This window comes from Sphaeramia orbicularis, chromosome 16 (assembly GCF_902148855.1).
Source record: "Sphaeramia orbicularis chromosome 16, fSphaOr1.1, whole genome shotgun sequence".
NCBI classification, from domain to species: Eukaryota; Metazoa; Chordata; class Actinopteri; order Kurtiformes; family Apogonidae; genus Sphaeramia; species Sphaeramia orbicularis.
Genome location: NC_043972.1, coordinates 53682775 through 53700235, shown reverse-complemented (window position 1 = coordinate 53700235; position 17461 = coordinate 53682775). Strand labels below are relative to the sequence as shown.

The 17461-nt window shown below is 37.6% G+C and overlaps 1 protein-coding gene across 5 annotated transcripts in view; it reads right to left on the bottom strand.

The window, feature by feature from the left end:
- The window catches only part of bbs9 (Bardet-Biedl syndrome 9), a 194973-nt gene that overhangs the window by 48964 nt on the left and 128548 nt on the right, over positions 1 to 17461 (bottom strand). For all 5 annotated transcript variants that reach the window (XM_030158122.1, XM_030158119.1, XM_030158123.1 and 2 more), the window contains one exon: positions 16054 to 16164. In XM_030158122.1, the coding sequence (XP_030013982.1) occupies positions 16054 to 16164 (111 nt within the window). The remainder of the gene's footprint in view (positions 1 to 16053; positions 16165 to 17461) is intronic.

Sequence of the window (17461 nt, the reverse complement as noted above, 5' to 3'; positions counted from 1 at the left end):
TTTTTGTTAAACAGACATATACCCTGCTGCAAAATATTTAGGTTATTTTGAAACAACACCCTCCCTCTAGCATGTGCAATTTAGGACAGCTAAACTAGACATCCCACTGTAATAACTCAACAAACCAATGTCTTACCAAGAAAAAATTAAACTATTTTATTTAACATTTTATTCTTTGTTTATTCTTGAACATAATTCATAACTTTCTTTAGACTTTTTCTTTTCATATAAATACTACTGTAACATTGTGATTTTTTTTTTTTTTTTTTGCTCAGCTTTAGTGTTAACAGCTACAGAAATGTAGACAGATGATGTGAGTTGATGATGTTTTAATTATTCTACATGTACTTACGTCATTGCTTAAAATTGAGTAGGTATTGTCATTATACAGTTTATGTATTCTACATGTTATACTCAAATACATTTGTTCCACATTGCACAGTGTAGCTGGTGATAAACTGACGAGAGGACTGAAATACGTAGTAACTTTTAGGCCTTCAGAAATTGCATTACTGAAAGCCAACAAAAACATTACTTTCAGATAATGTGACAAAGTATTCTGAGGAATATAAATGTACTTGTGGCTGACCTATAACAAATACTTTGTAGTAATTTCAGTTCGGTGATTTGACATAGAACCATACATATAATTACATGTCAGTTATCTTAACCTCAATGATTTCAAAAATTTGTCTGAGCCACTTCCACAGCAGCATGAGCCAACATGAAATCTGTGAAATGCAACCTATCCAAAAGGAAAGTAACTTTGGTGTGGGCGTTTCAAATCTTATATTCTGTTGTATTTTTGGGGCAGAGGAGTCAGCATAAATGTATCTTCTTATGGCTGAGATTAATGCAGCAATTTTAAGTTAGTGGTTGTCATACTGTGAGTTGGATATACTGTAGAGGCTTTGTTGATGCAAAATAAGCCCCAGATGTACAAGATATGTCTTCATTATGGAAGGCCAAAGAATTTCTGAGGATGTGAAGAACTTACTCTGTATCAAGAAAGAGACTAAAAATAGTAGAAGCTAAATGTCTTTGTGATGTAGCTGGAAATTCATACACATATTCTTAGAGGGTTGTAATTTCAGTTTTTCTGTATGCGCTGTGCATCTGGCAAACTGACAAATACAGCTGACTTTGACTAAAAATTACTCTAATTCAAAATGTCTATTTGAGTCACTTTGTTATGTTTGTTATGTGCTTTGTTTTATACTGTTTGGCTGTGTACGTTTGTTTATACAAGCAACAAGTGCCTGAAGTAAGAAACAAAGAACATATGCATTTTAATGGGATCTGCCACCATGAATTGAGGTTGACTGATGAAAAACAGGAGACAAACAAAGAGTGGCTGCGCCTTCTAACCAACTACCATACATGTGAGTACACGTTTTGAGACAGATTTGACAGCATAAACACTTTTTCCAAAAAACACAGCAATAAACAAAGTAACACATAAACCAAATGAGACATACTCATACCACAAACACATACATACACAAATGTCAAAGCTCAGTGCTTCCAAGAAAGCTGTTCATTCCTGAACACACACTCCCACATTATGTCATACACACTCACAAACACACAACACTTACATTTTCCAGACAGTTCTACAGTGCCATAAGCAACAGCACATTGCTCCCTTCACCACAAATGATGGAAAAGTATCTATGTGTGCACAGGGACCTCTATGGAGTAATCCTAACTCCAAAACCTCACAACACAACAAGTGTGTATGATACACATTTATATGTGGAGGGGGTCATTTGTCCCTCACTGATCCCATACATACAACAGTCTGATGTTGTATGTTGGCTCATCATTTTCCTCTGGTCAAACAACACACACAAGCAGTGGAGGGGACCAGATTTGGCATCCACCACTCCAGTCTCTTCCTGTGGGTGGAGCCTGGCTGCCTTTGTCTACGTTAAACCCTCTTCCTCCACTACCAGCCAGCCAGCACAGCACCAGCTCAGCACATAACTATACACCACAATTGTGTGTCCATGTGAGAAAAGACATGTTCAGAGATAGAAAATTGAGTCTTTTTGTAGTATGTACATGTGTCTGTGTTATTTGTTCACATGCAAGTAACTGATCTGAGTTTTTAGGGTCAGATACTTATTACGGCCTACATGCATTTCTGTGTATGTGTTGGATTTTCACTATATATCAATACTGGATATTTTCTATACATGTACGTGTTTATATTAGATTATGGATGTGGATTCAATATTGCTGATAAAAAAAGTAATGTGCCACTAAAGTTGCCAGTAAAAACTAAGGAGTAGTAGCTGTATTTGTATTATGGCAATAGCATAGGTAGTAAAGGCAAATAATAAACAAGTGAAAGAGTCAGCTTACTAATACCCCGGTCACACAACACTTCACCCCTCCTGCTCACTGATACCCTACCTACCCATATATCATAATAGTAGTATGGAATCACAGTCACAGTTCAATGAAGTCAAATAAAATACAGATGACTGAACAAAAATTGTTGTGTTCATATTACAACAAAATATATGCCACAAAAAAAAAAAAAAATTAAATATATATATATATATATATATATATATATATATATATATATATATATATCACATCTTCCCTCTTTAATTTGCATTTTTCACACCATCTCAACATTTTCTTATTTGGAAATGTAAATAGAAGGTATTAGTGTTGATGGAGTAACAACAATGAGTTGCAAGTTTAACATATCCTGTCCTCTGTCTTTGGTGAAATGATGACAATGGCTTGTTTATTTGTGGACAGAAACATTATGTGTGCAGTGGGTGGGCAACCTCATAACTCACACACATATGTGGTCGCACTTGGCTGATGTTTGGTCTGGGACTGATCACTCACATCTCATTAATTGCTGGAGTTAATTCAAACCAAGGAAACAAACCACTGAGCCACAACTTGCACCTATTTGCTTTGGTATCTGTGTGTGATTTGAACCTATGTGTATGTGTGTGCACTTTCCAATGAGATGTGTTTCAATGTGTGTGGAATGACTGTGTAATATGCATCTGGCTGTATGGTGTGTTTGCAATATGGTTTAGAGTTTGTATGTTTACTCTGCATGTGTGGGAGAAAGTCAAAATGTGGTCAGAATGTGTGTATGACTATGTGTGAGTGTATTTTGTGTGAGTATATGACAGTTTGTGTGTGTGTTTGCACACATAGCAATTTACTGAATAAATGAGGAATGTCCTGCCCAACACTGTGAGCACATATTTGACAAGTGTTATAGGTGTGCCCTTTCAACATGTGTGTGTGTAGGTAAATGTCTCTCATTTCCATGGTTCAATATTTGCCATGGAGCAAAGCCCGGCCTTTAACTTAATGAAGGAAACTAATCATGTCCTCTGCGATCACATACACACACAGGACTCTTATTACTGGGCAGACATGTAAGGCTGCCAGGGGAAAGAGGAAGAGAAGGAGATGGAAGGAGAGATAGAGGGCATGAGAGGTAGAAAGAGAGAGAGGACGGAGAGGAAGGGATGCATTATGTACTCATAATGAATCTGTCTGTGGTCTAAAGCCTGTTCTTTGTTTTGAGTGGTTGCCAATCCAAAGAGAACTGGCTGCCTATTGCTGACACTGACCACTTCTCACTTTGCTAGAAAACACACTTCAGCTCTAAAAGGAACAGGTAATAACAGAGCTCGAGAAAGTTTATATATGCAGTAAGCAGTAGGCAATGTAATATCACACAGTGCACTGAGAATTTTGTATTTGTGTGTGTGTGTGTGTGTGTGTGTGTGTGTATATGTATATATGTGTGGATATGTTTTTCAATCTGTTAATCTACTTCAATCTATTTTTGCTACTTTGTGGGAACCAAAACACTGTAACTCAAAGTTTTGAGAATTAGATTAAAATTAGGGTTTAGGTTAGGCTAGGATTGGGGTAAGCGCTTCTAGGCATCCAGTTGTGGTGGTAAAGCTTATGGAATGCATTATGTCAACAGAGTGTCCCAACAAAGCCAGGGAGACAAAGACGTGTGCATTTGTGCATTGTGTGTGGGTAAAAGCATATGTTTTCAGTCTCATCTTAGTGGCTACTGACCCGCAATGAGGCTCTCACCATTACACACAGTAAGTATTTATAGTTAGTGACCGGTGATGAGTCCTCCTGCCCTGAACTCTGACCTTTGACTTTTCCTTCTGTGCTCCCAAGCTAATTGACACATCTACTCAGATGAACATTTTGTCTCTCTCTCACACTCACATACACACATAAAAACAAAACACACATAGAAATTTGGAATGCTACTCAATCTACCTGAACAACACTTTACTTAAAAACAGTATATATGTGTACAAGCATCAAGAAACATAAAACCAGAAAACTGTACAAAAAGGAGTATAGATATGACGTACAGAGTGTGTGAGAAAAACTAGACTGAGACAGAAAATGAGTGGGAGGGAAATGAACAAAAAAGGTGAGGAAGAGTGCAGCTCCAATCCCACATGTGTTAGCCATTGGGTTATGCACAGGACAGGGAAGGAACAAGAGAGGCCTACACTTTCTAAGTTGCTTGTGGAAAAGTATACTCTACAATTCATTGCTTCCTCTTTGCTATATTAAAGGCCCCTTGTTAAAAAAGTGCAAGGAGTGGTGGAGCAAAGGGATTAAAGAGGAAAGGGGCAATAAATGGGGCTTTTATGATAGAGCAAAAACTGTTCTAAAACTAAACACTTGTATCAGTGGGATTGTACTGTATATAATAAGATGTTTTGTCTTGTTTTTGACTGCTTTGTCTCAGACTAGTCCAAGTGTGTTTTCAGTGATACTATTAGATCAACACCAACCCCAATTAACTTAGGAACTTAGGAACGTCCCACATGCTGATTGGTGGCTCCTTTAGTCCAATACACCAATCATAATGTGGGATGTTAATAAGCAGCCTGAGGCAGTTTTGACAATTATACATGTTTAAAAACTGAAATCTTGTGATACTGAAACCTTATAATATTGATGAGGACTGATTATTCAATACACACATTAATAGGGCAGCCCTACTAATATATGCACCACCATATGGAACATAGAATAGAATAGAATAGAATAGAATAGAATAGAATAGAATAGAATAGAATAGAATAGAACAGAATAGAATAGGTGTATCAAAATATGTAACTGTAGTTTGTATGAGCTTGTTTAAGGTCATATTATGTGCCCAAATTTCTAACTACGTAACAAATGTTAGCAGGGCAAACCTAAGGAACATGTAAAAATTCCAAAATAATAATAATAATAATAATAATAATAATAATAATAATAATAATAATAATAATAATGATTATTATTATTATTATTATTATTATTATTATTATTATTATTATTATTATTATTATTATTACACAACTACATATCTTCAATGTTGATTTTGCCTTAATTATTCCCTCAGATTCAACACATCTTTCATATATTATATATAATGTAGTAATCATAATGAAATTAAGTAATTCACATCTTTTAATTGTAACCTCATTACTTCTATTGTAACTTTAATGTAATTTACTTTAATCTTTAAACCGTTACCTTTAATATTGTGACCTTTTTACAATGTTTGCTGCCTTAATGTATTTAACCTTCATTTAAACAGTGTTTTCTACTTTATTTTAGCTACTGATTGGGCTTTCGTTTTACATTTGAATGCCTAGTATGTAACATTTCTCGCAAAACTGTTAAAAATGCTCTCTACTCAAGAAACAAGGGAGAAGTGTGCTGGTTGAGTGAGCAATGGGGAAAGCAATGGGCATAGCAGAAACAAAAACCCATGAAACAGAAAAAAAACACAAATAGTATATTTGGTAATATTCACAAATGAACTCTCACTCATGGAAAACTTTATGGGAATGTACTTGACATGACATACAGCTGAAGCACAAATGTCCTTTCTGGTGTGTGTCACTGACAGGTCTGTTAGAGGAAAAGAGGCTGAAAGGTTTGTCTCTGTGTGTGTGTGTGTGTGTGTGTGTGTACGTGTGTGTGTGTGTGTGTGTGTGTGGTTGTGTGAATTTTGATATTAAGCTATTTCACCTTCTCCTTCAACCTACTTTTTCCCTTTAACCACATTTTCTACTTAAAGCTATTTAAGCAGCAATTCAACAGTAGTTGAGCTGCAGCAAGTAAAGTTAAATATTCTTTTGTTCTGATGTTTTGAATTTTCTAATATTCTAATATATTAGAAAATTATTTAGAAAAATTATAAAATTTTATAAAATAGATATAAATATTCTAATCAAGTCATCATTGAGGCTATGTGAAAGTTTGTACCAAATTTGATTAAAAAAAAAAAACAAGAGTGCAACAGTAAAAACACCTCTTACATAATATAATGTTAATGTTGTTCAGTAAATGTTTCAGTGTACAAGCTTGGCTATAATGTTTTTTGAGAGTGAAGTGTCATCTTTTAAAATGTTGGTTACATTTTCTCATAGGTTATGAGGTTTCAGCACTGTAGTTAAATGGACCCTTGAAATGTATGAGCCAAATTGTTAACTACAATAACATAATCAGAAATCAGCAGGTTAACAGTTATACCCAATAACATTAGCTTCAGTAGCCTTAATGTGAAAAGCAGCAGGGGAGTGTCTAGGCTGACCCTAACCCCCCACTGGAAGCTCAGTTTCCTACACAGGCCTCCCAGAGGAAGAGAATTCATTCCTACTGAACAGTTCCCTAAGGAGTTCAGGAGCTAGAGCCTGAATGGATAACACCGTAAAAACCGCCTCCTTACCACATGTTACATGACCTGAGGGAAAACACAAACCTACATGTCTGGGTTTCTCTCTCTCGCTCTCTCTTTCTCTAATATTTTTTATTTTTTCACTTTAGGTCTGTTTGATCTGTACAAAGGACATATTTAATCTGCTGAATATTCGGCTGTATTTACCATTTAGTGACTACTGCAAAAAAACTAGAAAACCAAAGCCTGTTATCAGCACAAAATGCTTTGTTAATATGTCCTTAGGATCAAGTTGGATCCAGCCACAATCTAGACGTGGCACAGTTTTTCAACAAAGCATGTTAGCTCTTCAGGGAGCTCCTGTGATGACAATTTCTGATTTCTTTTGAAGAACAGAGACTAACAAAACGTCTCTCTCAGAATTTACTCAGTACAATCTGCAGAGTGAACTCACATACACAATCAACAAAGTATCTTGGTGAAGAAGCAAAGATACAGTGAAATAGCCCCTTCCTGCCCCTGTTGGGGATTTTTCAGGAGTGTACACCTCAGTCAGTATGTTTACATGCACAGCTTAGTCGAACTATGGCTGTAGCTTGACTAAGCCATTTAATTCGACTCTTGTCTTTGACCCACTCTACATGCAGGTAAGAGGAGTTGATTCCAAATACTGAATTTGCGTATGGTAACTGTCCTTTGGCCGAAACAATTACATAAATCTATCAGAAAGACGGCAGTAGGAGTACGTAGTATATATGAGTTCGGATGTATATATAGTATGGCTATCCTCTCTGCTCAGATTCAACCAAATGCTGCAAAACTGATGGGACAGCACTTCACATTGTAGATAGATAATGACCCATAATAAACTGAAAAAGCAACCCAAGACCTTTCAGAGATAAGAAAATGGTTTGTTCTTTATTGGCCAAGTCATTCATCTGATCACAACCCAACAGAGCCCACTGCTCAGTTATGAAAGACTAAACTGAGGGCAGAAAGACTCACAAACTGAAAAAAGGTTTAGTAGAGGCTTGAAAGAGCATCTCTAGGGAGGAAACTTAGTGTTTAGCAATGTCAATGGGTTCTTGATTTCTGACATTGACTGCAATGGATCTTGGTTTGTCCAATTACTTTTGAGTGTCTGAAAATAGAAGGACTACATTTAAAATGGTTGCAATTCCTTAATAGTATACTTTTTGTTAAATACCTTGAATTAAACCTGAAAGTCTACACTTCAACCGCATATTGATTACTACATTTCAGATACACTGTGGTGGTGTATAGAGGCAAAATTACAAAATTTGTGCAATGGTCCAAATACTTATAGACCTGACTGTATACCACATGTTTAGTAACTAACTGTATTTGTGCTCGCCAGTGTGAATTAAATGTCAAAAATTCCCTGGGGATCAATGTAGGTGAACTGTCATTACCTGTATATCATATCTAAAGTTTGCCCCATTGATTTATTAATGATGAATGACTACAGTTTAACTGTTTCATCATTATCTTTCGGTACAATTAAATTTCACAGTCTGGAAAGAATTTAAAATGACCACTTCAAATGTACAGACATTAATGGTAGGGAACCTTCCCTGTGCACCCAGCTAGAGTCATGGACAAAACACGTGACATGCTGTTTTATTTTGAGAACATGCATTTGACTTGGTTTCACTTGAAAACCAGCTGTAATTTAGTAACACACCACACCAATTTAAATGCTATGTAATCCCCCCAGTGAGGCAAAAATACAGACATTTGTGGAAGTCCAACATGCAACTAAAACTGAAAACACTGGAGAGATGCACAGAGCTAACCTTCTTAATTGAGAGTGAGAAGTCCAGACCCTAATACATTAGATGACTATCAGTACAACAGGCAAATGATAACAAAGTCAAATGACTGGATATAATCTGAGTGTAGTTTATAGTGTGTGTCAAGTACTTTATTGTGACATTATGTTTCAATGTTTTACTATTTATGTGATATCTTAATGAGATGAATACAATGCAACGAGATAATTTTTGTCCTCATCATTTCATTGCACATGTTTCTCCAAGATTGTGCATTAGTGATACAGATACAGGACTGAGAGGTATAGACAATCTTTCATGTCCACTGCTCAGAGTGTACAGCACCTCAGTTTGGTGATTCATTCATTCATTCTTTTTATTAAGCTGAAATATGAAAAAACGAATTTTCCCCTGGGTTTAATAAAGTTCATCTCTATCTGTATCACTTTATTTAATGATATTACATTTATAATTATGTAATATATAGATTCTTATTTGTGACAATGTGTCCATAGGATCATTACTGCTGCCAGCATTAGAAAGAAAAAAAAATCAAGTTTAAAAATTCATTAATAATGACAACTCACAATCAGTTAGTCTGATATATATATATATATATATATATATATATATATATATATATATATATATATATATATATATATATATGTCAGGGTAGAGACTGCGATCTGGTAGGATCGGCGATTCTACCAGTAGAGACCCCGATCGTAGTCTCTACCAGTAGCCCAGTAACCTACCAGTAGCCCAGTAACCCTAACCCTAACCCTACCCTAACCCTAACCCTAACCCTCTACTGGTAGAGACTACGATTGGAGTCTCTACTGGTAGAATCGCCGATCCTACCAGATTGCAGTCTCTACCCTGACATATACATATATATATATATATATATATATATATATATATATATGGATTCTTGTCAGGAAAAAATAATTACAAATGTCAGTCACCCATTTCAAATTCCCCCTCTCTGAAAAGACCTGACATTGGCCATTCTCACAAGACTATATTTTCCAAAGCTTAAATATAGATATGAGGGGAGGTGTCGAAATCAAGTTTCCACTCAGACCTCTTGAATTACAACATTTTAAAATTATTTTTATGACTGTACATTTTAAAGGCTGTTTTGAGATTAATTTCTTTTTTTTTCCCTGAGTGATACATAAGTAAATAAAATAGTTAAAGTTTCTCCAAAATGGAAATGAGGAATACATCTTCAGGTTTTATTCTGAAAACACCAACACATTCTATTTCTAATGCATATAGTACACCCATGACACATACAAGCATGCATTCATAAATAACATATTTTCCTTTCCATCTGCCAGGACAATTAGCCTCATAGAATCTGCGTGCAGCGCTGACAGAAACAAGTATTCTTTTTTTGTTGTTTGTATTTTTATTAATGGAGGGTAGGCTAGGAGCAGGGGAGGCCTGTATCTGTCACACACATCAACATAAATGTGTCCCAAACAGAGATCCATGGGTCAGAAATTCTGGCCATGGCCCAGGAGGATTTTGTTCAGGATGAGGAAATCTTCCTACTCTGTATATGACTGTGTGTTTGTTTTATAAGTTAGATGTGAAAACCAGCCACACTGTGAGACCATAAGCTGATAAGTGTGTTCACTGTGTTTTCTGACAGATAGATACAGCAGGCCTTAGTGTTTTAGCTATTTTACCACATGTTCTTTCAGTGGTCAGTCTCCTCTGCCCTCAAACCACTACACATTGACAGAATCATTACCTGCTCCTTCCCTCAGATAAAGTCACAATGTCTTTATGTGTAACAGTCAACATTGGTCATTTGTACAATGGTAAGCCCATTCAAATTTTCCTAAAAAACTACGTGTTATAATTATGATTTTCTTCAATTCACCTATTGTCCATCCCTAAATATATTAAATGTGAAGCTTGATAGCACTAAACATGTTTATGTTTTCACTGCAGTTTAAAAAAGAAATTTAAAAAAGTAATTATTTCAAGTGCTATCATCATTCAGTTCCTAAACAAAAGTACTGTTATTCCCATTTTCTGCTGATAACTTAGCTGCCTTTTCCTCGGTAAGGCTTGTATACACACACACACACACACACACACACACACACACACACACACACACACACACACACACACACACACACACACGTGAACATTATGAAAGACCAAGTATAATAATAACTTTTATTTATATAGTACCTTTAAAACTGAGTTTACAAAGTGCTTTGACAAACAAAGCAGAGGGGCACAACAGCAGAATACCCAAGAGTCAAAATAAAAACAGAGGGCCAACGAGGAGGACAGAATTAAACTGAAATTGAAATAAAACAAGACCCAAGCAAAAACACTAAAAACAGAGAAAAACCCTACACAGTAAAAGAGATCAGAACAGCAAACTAGAAAAACATGACACTCCAAATAAATTTAAACATTAAATGTCTAAAAAAAAATCAAATATTCAAAAGAGACAACATTACATAAGGGCAAGTCTATGAAAATCTGTTTTAAGATGTGACTTAAAAGATGTCACTAATTCTGCAAGCCTTATCTCCTCGGGCAGGCCATTCCAAAGTCGAGGGGCCCTGATGAAGAAAACGCGGTCACCTTTAGATTTAAGCCTCGACCTTGAAACAGCCAGGAGCCCCTCACCCAAGGATCTAAGGCTGCGTACTGGCTCATACAGTGGTTAACATGTCAGCTATGTAGCTAGGGGCCAGGCTCAGTCAGGCTTTAGAAGTGATCAGTAAAATCTTAAAGTCAATTTTAAAACACACAGGAATTCAGTGGAGTGAAGCCAAGATTGGAATGATGTGATGATGTCTGTTCAAACCAGTGAGGAGCCTAGCTGCTGCATTCTGGACCAGTTGGAGGCGGGAGAGTGATTTTTGGTTAATGCCGGACAGGAGTGAATTACAGTAATCGAGTCTGGAGAATACCAATGAGTGGATGACTGTTTCCAGGTCGGAGTGTAAGAGCAGTGGTTTGATTCTTGAAATGGTACGTAGATGGAGAAAACAGGACTGGATAACTTTATTGATGTGTGATTGGAAGGTGAGATCTGAATCAAATATTACTCCAAGATTTCTGGCGGTGGACGTGACATTTGTGGATAGAGGACCGAGACTATTTTTGATGGGAAGGATGGAATTCGGTGGACTGAACAGTATGATGCCTGATTTAGAGTTATTAAGCTGGAGATAGTTCTGGGCCATCCAACAGTTTAGATCATCGAGGCAGTCTGACACAGCAGCTAGGCTTCTTGGGTAATCTGGTCTTGGGCAGGTATATCTGTGTGTCACCCGCATAACAATGGAAAGATACAATGTGGCACTGAAAAATCTGGCTCAGCGGAAGCATATAAATAGAGAATAAAATTGGACCTAAAACTGAATGTTGCGGTACACCACAGGCAATCTGGGTTTTAGAGGATGTGTGATGGCGTATGGTGACCACAAAGGTTCTATCTAAAAGGTAGGAAAAAAACAGCTAAGTGCTGCGTATCTGATGCCGACCTGTGCTCAAAGATGGTCAATTAAAATGTCATGATCTACAGTGTCAAAAGCTGCACTTATGTAGATCTAAAAGAATTAAAATAGCGCTGTCTCCCGTTGACTGCTAAAAGAAGGTCATTGGTTACCTTGAGGAGGGCTGTTTCAGTACTGTGTAAAGGTCTAAAACCAGATTGGAATTTCTCACAGGTTTATATGAAAAGTATGTGAGTTTACAGGCACATACATGACCAATTTACAAACCAAAACATTAGTCAGGTCACAGACATTTATCCGGTGTTCATAATCATTTGCTTCTCACTGAGCAATCATAAGTGGGCCAGTGTTTCCCTTAGGTTCTGTCCAAACTATCAAAATGTACATTAACTAAAGCAAGTAGAATTCTGCCTTATGAGCTGAGCAAACCAGTGAAAAGATGCATGTTTTGCAGCATGTGCAAAGCACACTCACTTGAGTGCCATGGTATTATTTTTGTGTGTGCTTTGTCTCTCACTCAGCAGCCCCCACACCTCTCAGGGATTGTTTTTCAATCATTAAAGAATACAACACCCTCTGTTCTAGGATCTTGATTTTAACTAAGAAAAACACTACCCAAATTAACTATCCCCATTTAATTGGGGAAAAACTTGGGAAACCTTAAGAAGAGTGAAATAGGAGGAATACTTATTCTAGACAGACAGACAGACAGACATGCAATAAGTGTTACCACATATCTATGTATACCTCCACTTCTCATTAACAGTGACGCCTGAGTGGATTTACCACAGTAGAGAACATACACACAAAGCCACATACCACTAATGAAGGCAAAGCCCATCAAAGTGAATCTGTTCACCCTGTTTAAAAAGACAAACTGTCATAAAACAGGGATTTGATGTCAGTGCAAACCAGAAACCACTTGTTAACTACAGACTGGTATGTGTGTCTTTATGTGTATGACTGTCCATGACTATACGTGTTTATACAATGTTTGAGAATGAGAACAAGGAGACAACAGGGAGGATGAGAGACAGCAGAAACTTAGGAGATGATACATGTATGGTCCAGTTCCCAAAACAAAACACAGTAAGTAAAACCCTGGCAATAAGGCTTATAAGTCTTGTTGGCAGTAACTCTGCAACACCAGACACACTCCCAGCCCTGGTCTCAAAATTGAAAAGGTACTGTCTATAGCAATAAAGTGAGATTTAAAAACAAAAAAGAGGATCCTCTACTAATGCAACAGTAGCCAGATGTAAAACATGGAAATGTGGAAAACAGTGACGGCATCTTATTTCCAAGAAGAAAGACTTTTCTAGGCAGGTTGGGATTTATGCTATAATCTTAATAACCAGGCATTTCTTTCTGACTAATTTTAATAGCCTATCCTCAAGGATGAGCCCAGATGATTGGGGAAAGAAGTTCTGGGTCAGTATCTTAAGATCTTGTTCATAGATTAGATCATAATGCACTTTAAAAACAACCACAGCTGAAACTAAGTGCTGTACAGCAATAAAAAAAGATAACTATAAAACAAACAATAGAAAACAATAGAAACAGTAAAAATAAGAACAAAAAAACCCCCACTAAGACAAGAGCAGAGTCTCATGCTGGGTTAAAAGCCAAGTAGTAAAAATAGGTTTTAAGACAAGTTTTAAAAATGGACAGTGAAGGTGCCTGTCTAATGTGCAAAGGCAAGTCATTCCATACTTTAGGGATAGCAACACAAAAGGCTCTGTCCCCTCTCTGAGCTTTCACTTAGACCTTGGTACCTCAAGGAGCAGTTGATCAGCTGGCCTGAGGGACTGAGTGGCAGTGTAGGAGTGAAGAATTTCAGAGAGGTATGGAAGGGTGAGACCATTCAAAGATTTAAAAACTAAAATAAAACAATCTTAAAATGAGCCCTAAAGTGCACAGGCAGGTAGAGGAGGTAGGCCAGAAAAAAGTGATGTGCTCCTTCTGCCATTCTAGAGTTAAAAAACACGCAGTAGCATTCTGATTCAGCTAGACAGCTACAAAAGAAGGAAGACTGGGTAACTCCAAAATAAAGTGCAGTACAGTAATCCAGCCGAGATGCGACGAAGGCATGGATTACTGTTTCAAAGTGCTGTTGTGACAGGATAGGTTTTACCTTTGCCAACTGCCTTCAGTGAAAAAAGCTAAAATTCACAACTGAACTGATTTGGTGATTCAGTTTAAAATCACTGTTCATCTTAACCTCCTGAGACACCAGTAAAGCTGTGAAACTCTTCTCCCTACAGAGGACAAAAATACATTGCTGGGTCTCAAGAGGTTAAAATACAGATTTGTAACTGCTGACTTAACATAATGTGCTAGAGTGCCAGGTCAACCTCTGACTTTGGGGGTAGGAGGGGTACTCACAGGGGCCAATAGGAGCAAACACTATCACTTCTGTCTTTCTTTCATTAAAATAAAAAAAAAAGTTGACAGGCACTCAGGCTTTAATGTTATCAAGACATAATAGAGGTGGCCTATGAGAGAAGGCCTCTATCTTCCTTAATGGTACATATATCTGATTGTCATCAGCATATCTGTTATGCTAATGAAGGAGATACAATGTTTTCTAAAAATGGAACAAAGAGGTAGCAATTGCAGTGACAATAGCAGGGGCCCTAAAACTGAGCCCTGTAGAAATCCATGTAACAGGGGAGGGGAGGATGATTCAAGACCAGTGAGACTTAGACACATTGTTCTAAACCACTCAAAAGTAATACCACAAATTCTCACTAGATGCTGTAAACGAGATATCAAAGTATTGCAGACTCTTAACAATGCTTACTCTGTGTTATGTGGGGATCTAAAACTGGACTGGAAAACCTCCATGATACCATGCTCATCCAGAAAAGCTGGCATCTGAATATAAACAATTTTCTCTAAGATTTTAGAGAGGCAGCTTGGAGATGGGCCTAAAATTTGCATGATAAAGGATAAGCATAACTACTGCATGTTTAAAAGTTGCACGGACCAAGCTGGAAGCCAGGCTGCAATTAATAAAGGCAAAACTGACTGCCCAGTGCTCTTTGAAAAAGTGAGGGAAACCTGAGGGCTTAATACAGCTAACCACATCCTCTAACAGTGCCAAAGTCACAGGTTCAAACTTATCAAAAACAGCCATGTAAGGGACAGAGAATGAGGGGTCAGACTCAGGAGCTGAGATATGAGCTCTTGTGTTAGCAACCATAAATTATCGATAAAGAAGCATTGATACAGCCAGGCTGTGGGGCATTAAGATCAGAATCAATGGTTTTAAATAACACACTTAGATTATGACAATTAGAGGCAATGATGTTTAATAAGTGTTCTATTTTTGCCTCTTCAACAGCGTTCTAGTACTCATGCCAGCAGTCCTTTGAGATCTAAAATGAAACCTGCAGCTTGTCTGTCTTCCACCTACATTCAGCTTTCTAGCACTCCTGTCTAGCAGCACGAGTTCTGTCACTGAACCAGGGCTCAGACTTAGCTTTGGGCTGCTTGGTTTTAAATAGAGCCACAGAGTCCAGGATGGTCTGACAGGAAGAGTAAAACCAGGAACTGAGTTCCTCTGTATCAGAAGATAAACAGGATCTTTGTCTACACGCGACTATCTCCACTTTCGTACAGTAGTCTGGCATAATATCAACATTTCTGCAGTTGGGAGTGTCAAAATTACAGTTTCACAACAGCTAGAATATGAACTATGCAGATTCTATAGCCCGTAAGCCAAAAGCAGTCAGAGTGGTAAGTATGAAAAACAAAGACTGTGATGTATGCTGCGAGGAAAAACAGAGGTGGATTACAGCAGTGTGACAGACACTGAACAGATATCTGTCAGAGCTCTGGTGGGGATTTTGTGACAATCCTAGGGTGACAATGCTTTGGATGTACTATTAGGGTGATGTATTCTGACATGAGCTGGTGGAAACATGTCCAGGTAAAACACAGTCAGTGAGGACACAGAATTGGACAATAGTCATATCCAAACAGGGAAAAGGATGAAAAGAAGAATGGGGTATGACCGGTAGAAAAAGTTTGGTCCTACCTTTTTTGACTTTCTTGGATGGGTGAGTCTTCTTGATGAACTTTGTTGCCTCCTGTGGAAGGCTCAGCTCTTCCCCATCACCAGCCACCTCTGCGATTGGCTCAACACCACCTGAAGGAGAGAAGAGAAGAAGAAGAAGAGAAGAGAAGAGAAGAGAAGAGAGAAGAGAAGAGAAGAGAAGAGAAGAGAGAGAAGAGAAGAGAAGAGAAGAGAAGAGAAGAGAAGAGAAGAGAGAGAAGAGAAGAGAAGAGAAGAGAAGAGAAGAGAAGAGAAGAGAAGGCCTTTGTTGTCATTGCAGAAGTGTACAACATTTAGCGCAGGTCTCTTTTGGTGGTACAAATTGTGAAGATTTTGAAAATCTCAACATCTATGGTATATTAGAAAATTAGAAGTATGATTCTATAATGGAAATCACTGCATGGGCTCAGGAACACTTCCAATAATCGATGCTTGTGAACACCACCTGCCATAAAACAAGTTAAAGCTTAATCATGTGAAGAAAAAAACATGAAAACATGATAGAGACAACACCACTGTCTTTGTGCCAAAGAAAGTTCTGAGGTCAGAAAAATCAAAATTTGAAATTTCTTACCTCCAGAATTAAAGGGGAGAGGCAACACAATAATTATCGTTATGGGAGTACAATAGTACCTATGCAATGGCCAACCTTTATGGAGTGTTGTTTAAAAACAGATGGGATGCTACACACTGGTAAATGTGGCAAGTCCATCTGCTATTTACATACTGTGCATTACACATATAGTGGAGCAATAAGACTTAAGGGGGTGAAGTTTACAGTGATGTTACAATGGAAAGAGGTGTTGTTAAGCACACTGTGAAGCAGAGTTCTAAAATGACCCCTTCTCTGTTATAAAATGTATTGATAACAAATACGTTTCCTTCCACCAAGCAATGTAGTTCTTCAGCAACATTTAGCAAAATGATAGCCAAGGAACACACAAACACACAATTGAAAACATGCACTAGGATCAGAGACAAATGAAAAAGGCACCATGAAACATCGGTATTCCATGGTGCATTTGTGCACAATTGTGGTGTAGATTGTGTGTGTGTAATCCCTGCTGACTCCGATGGATCAGTGTGGATTTAGGGAGCTTCTGAGGCCAATGAATTGGACGCCTTGTCTCTCCTCCATCCCACCTCTTTGTCTCCTGCTCACCTCCCTTCTTCATTCCTCACTTCTCTCTCTGTGTCCTCTTCCACATTTTCTTCTCCTCCCTGTCTATATTCTCATCCCACTCACTGTCCCATTCTTCCTTTTCCTCTTGCCTTCCCCCTCTTTTCCTCACTGTCTCTGTCTCTCCTTCTTCCCTTTTAAATTTGTATATGCACAGTTGCCATTTTTCCTGTCTATCCTCATCATCTTCAACTGTCTTTACTCCAGTTT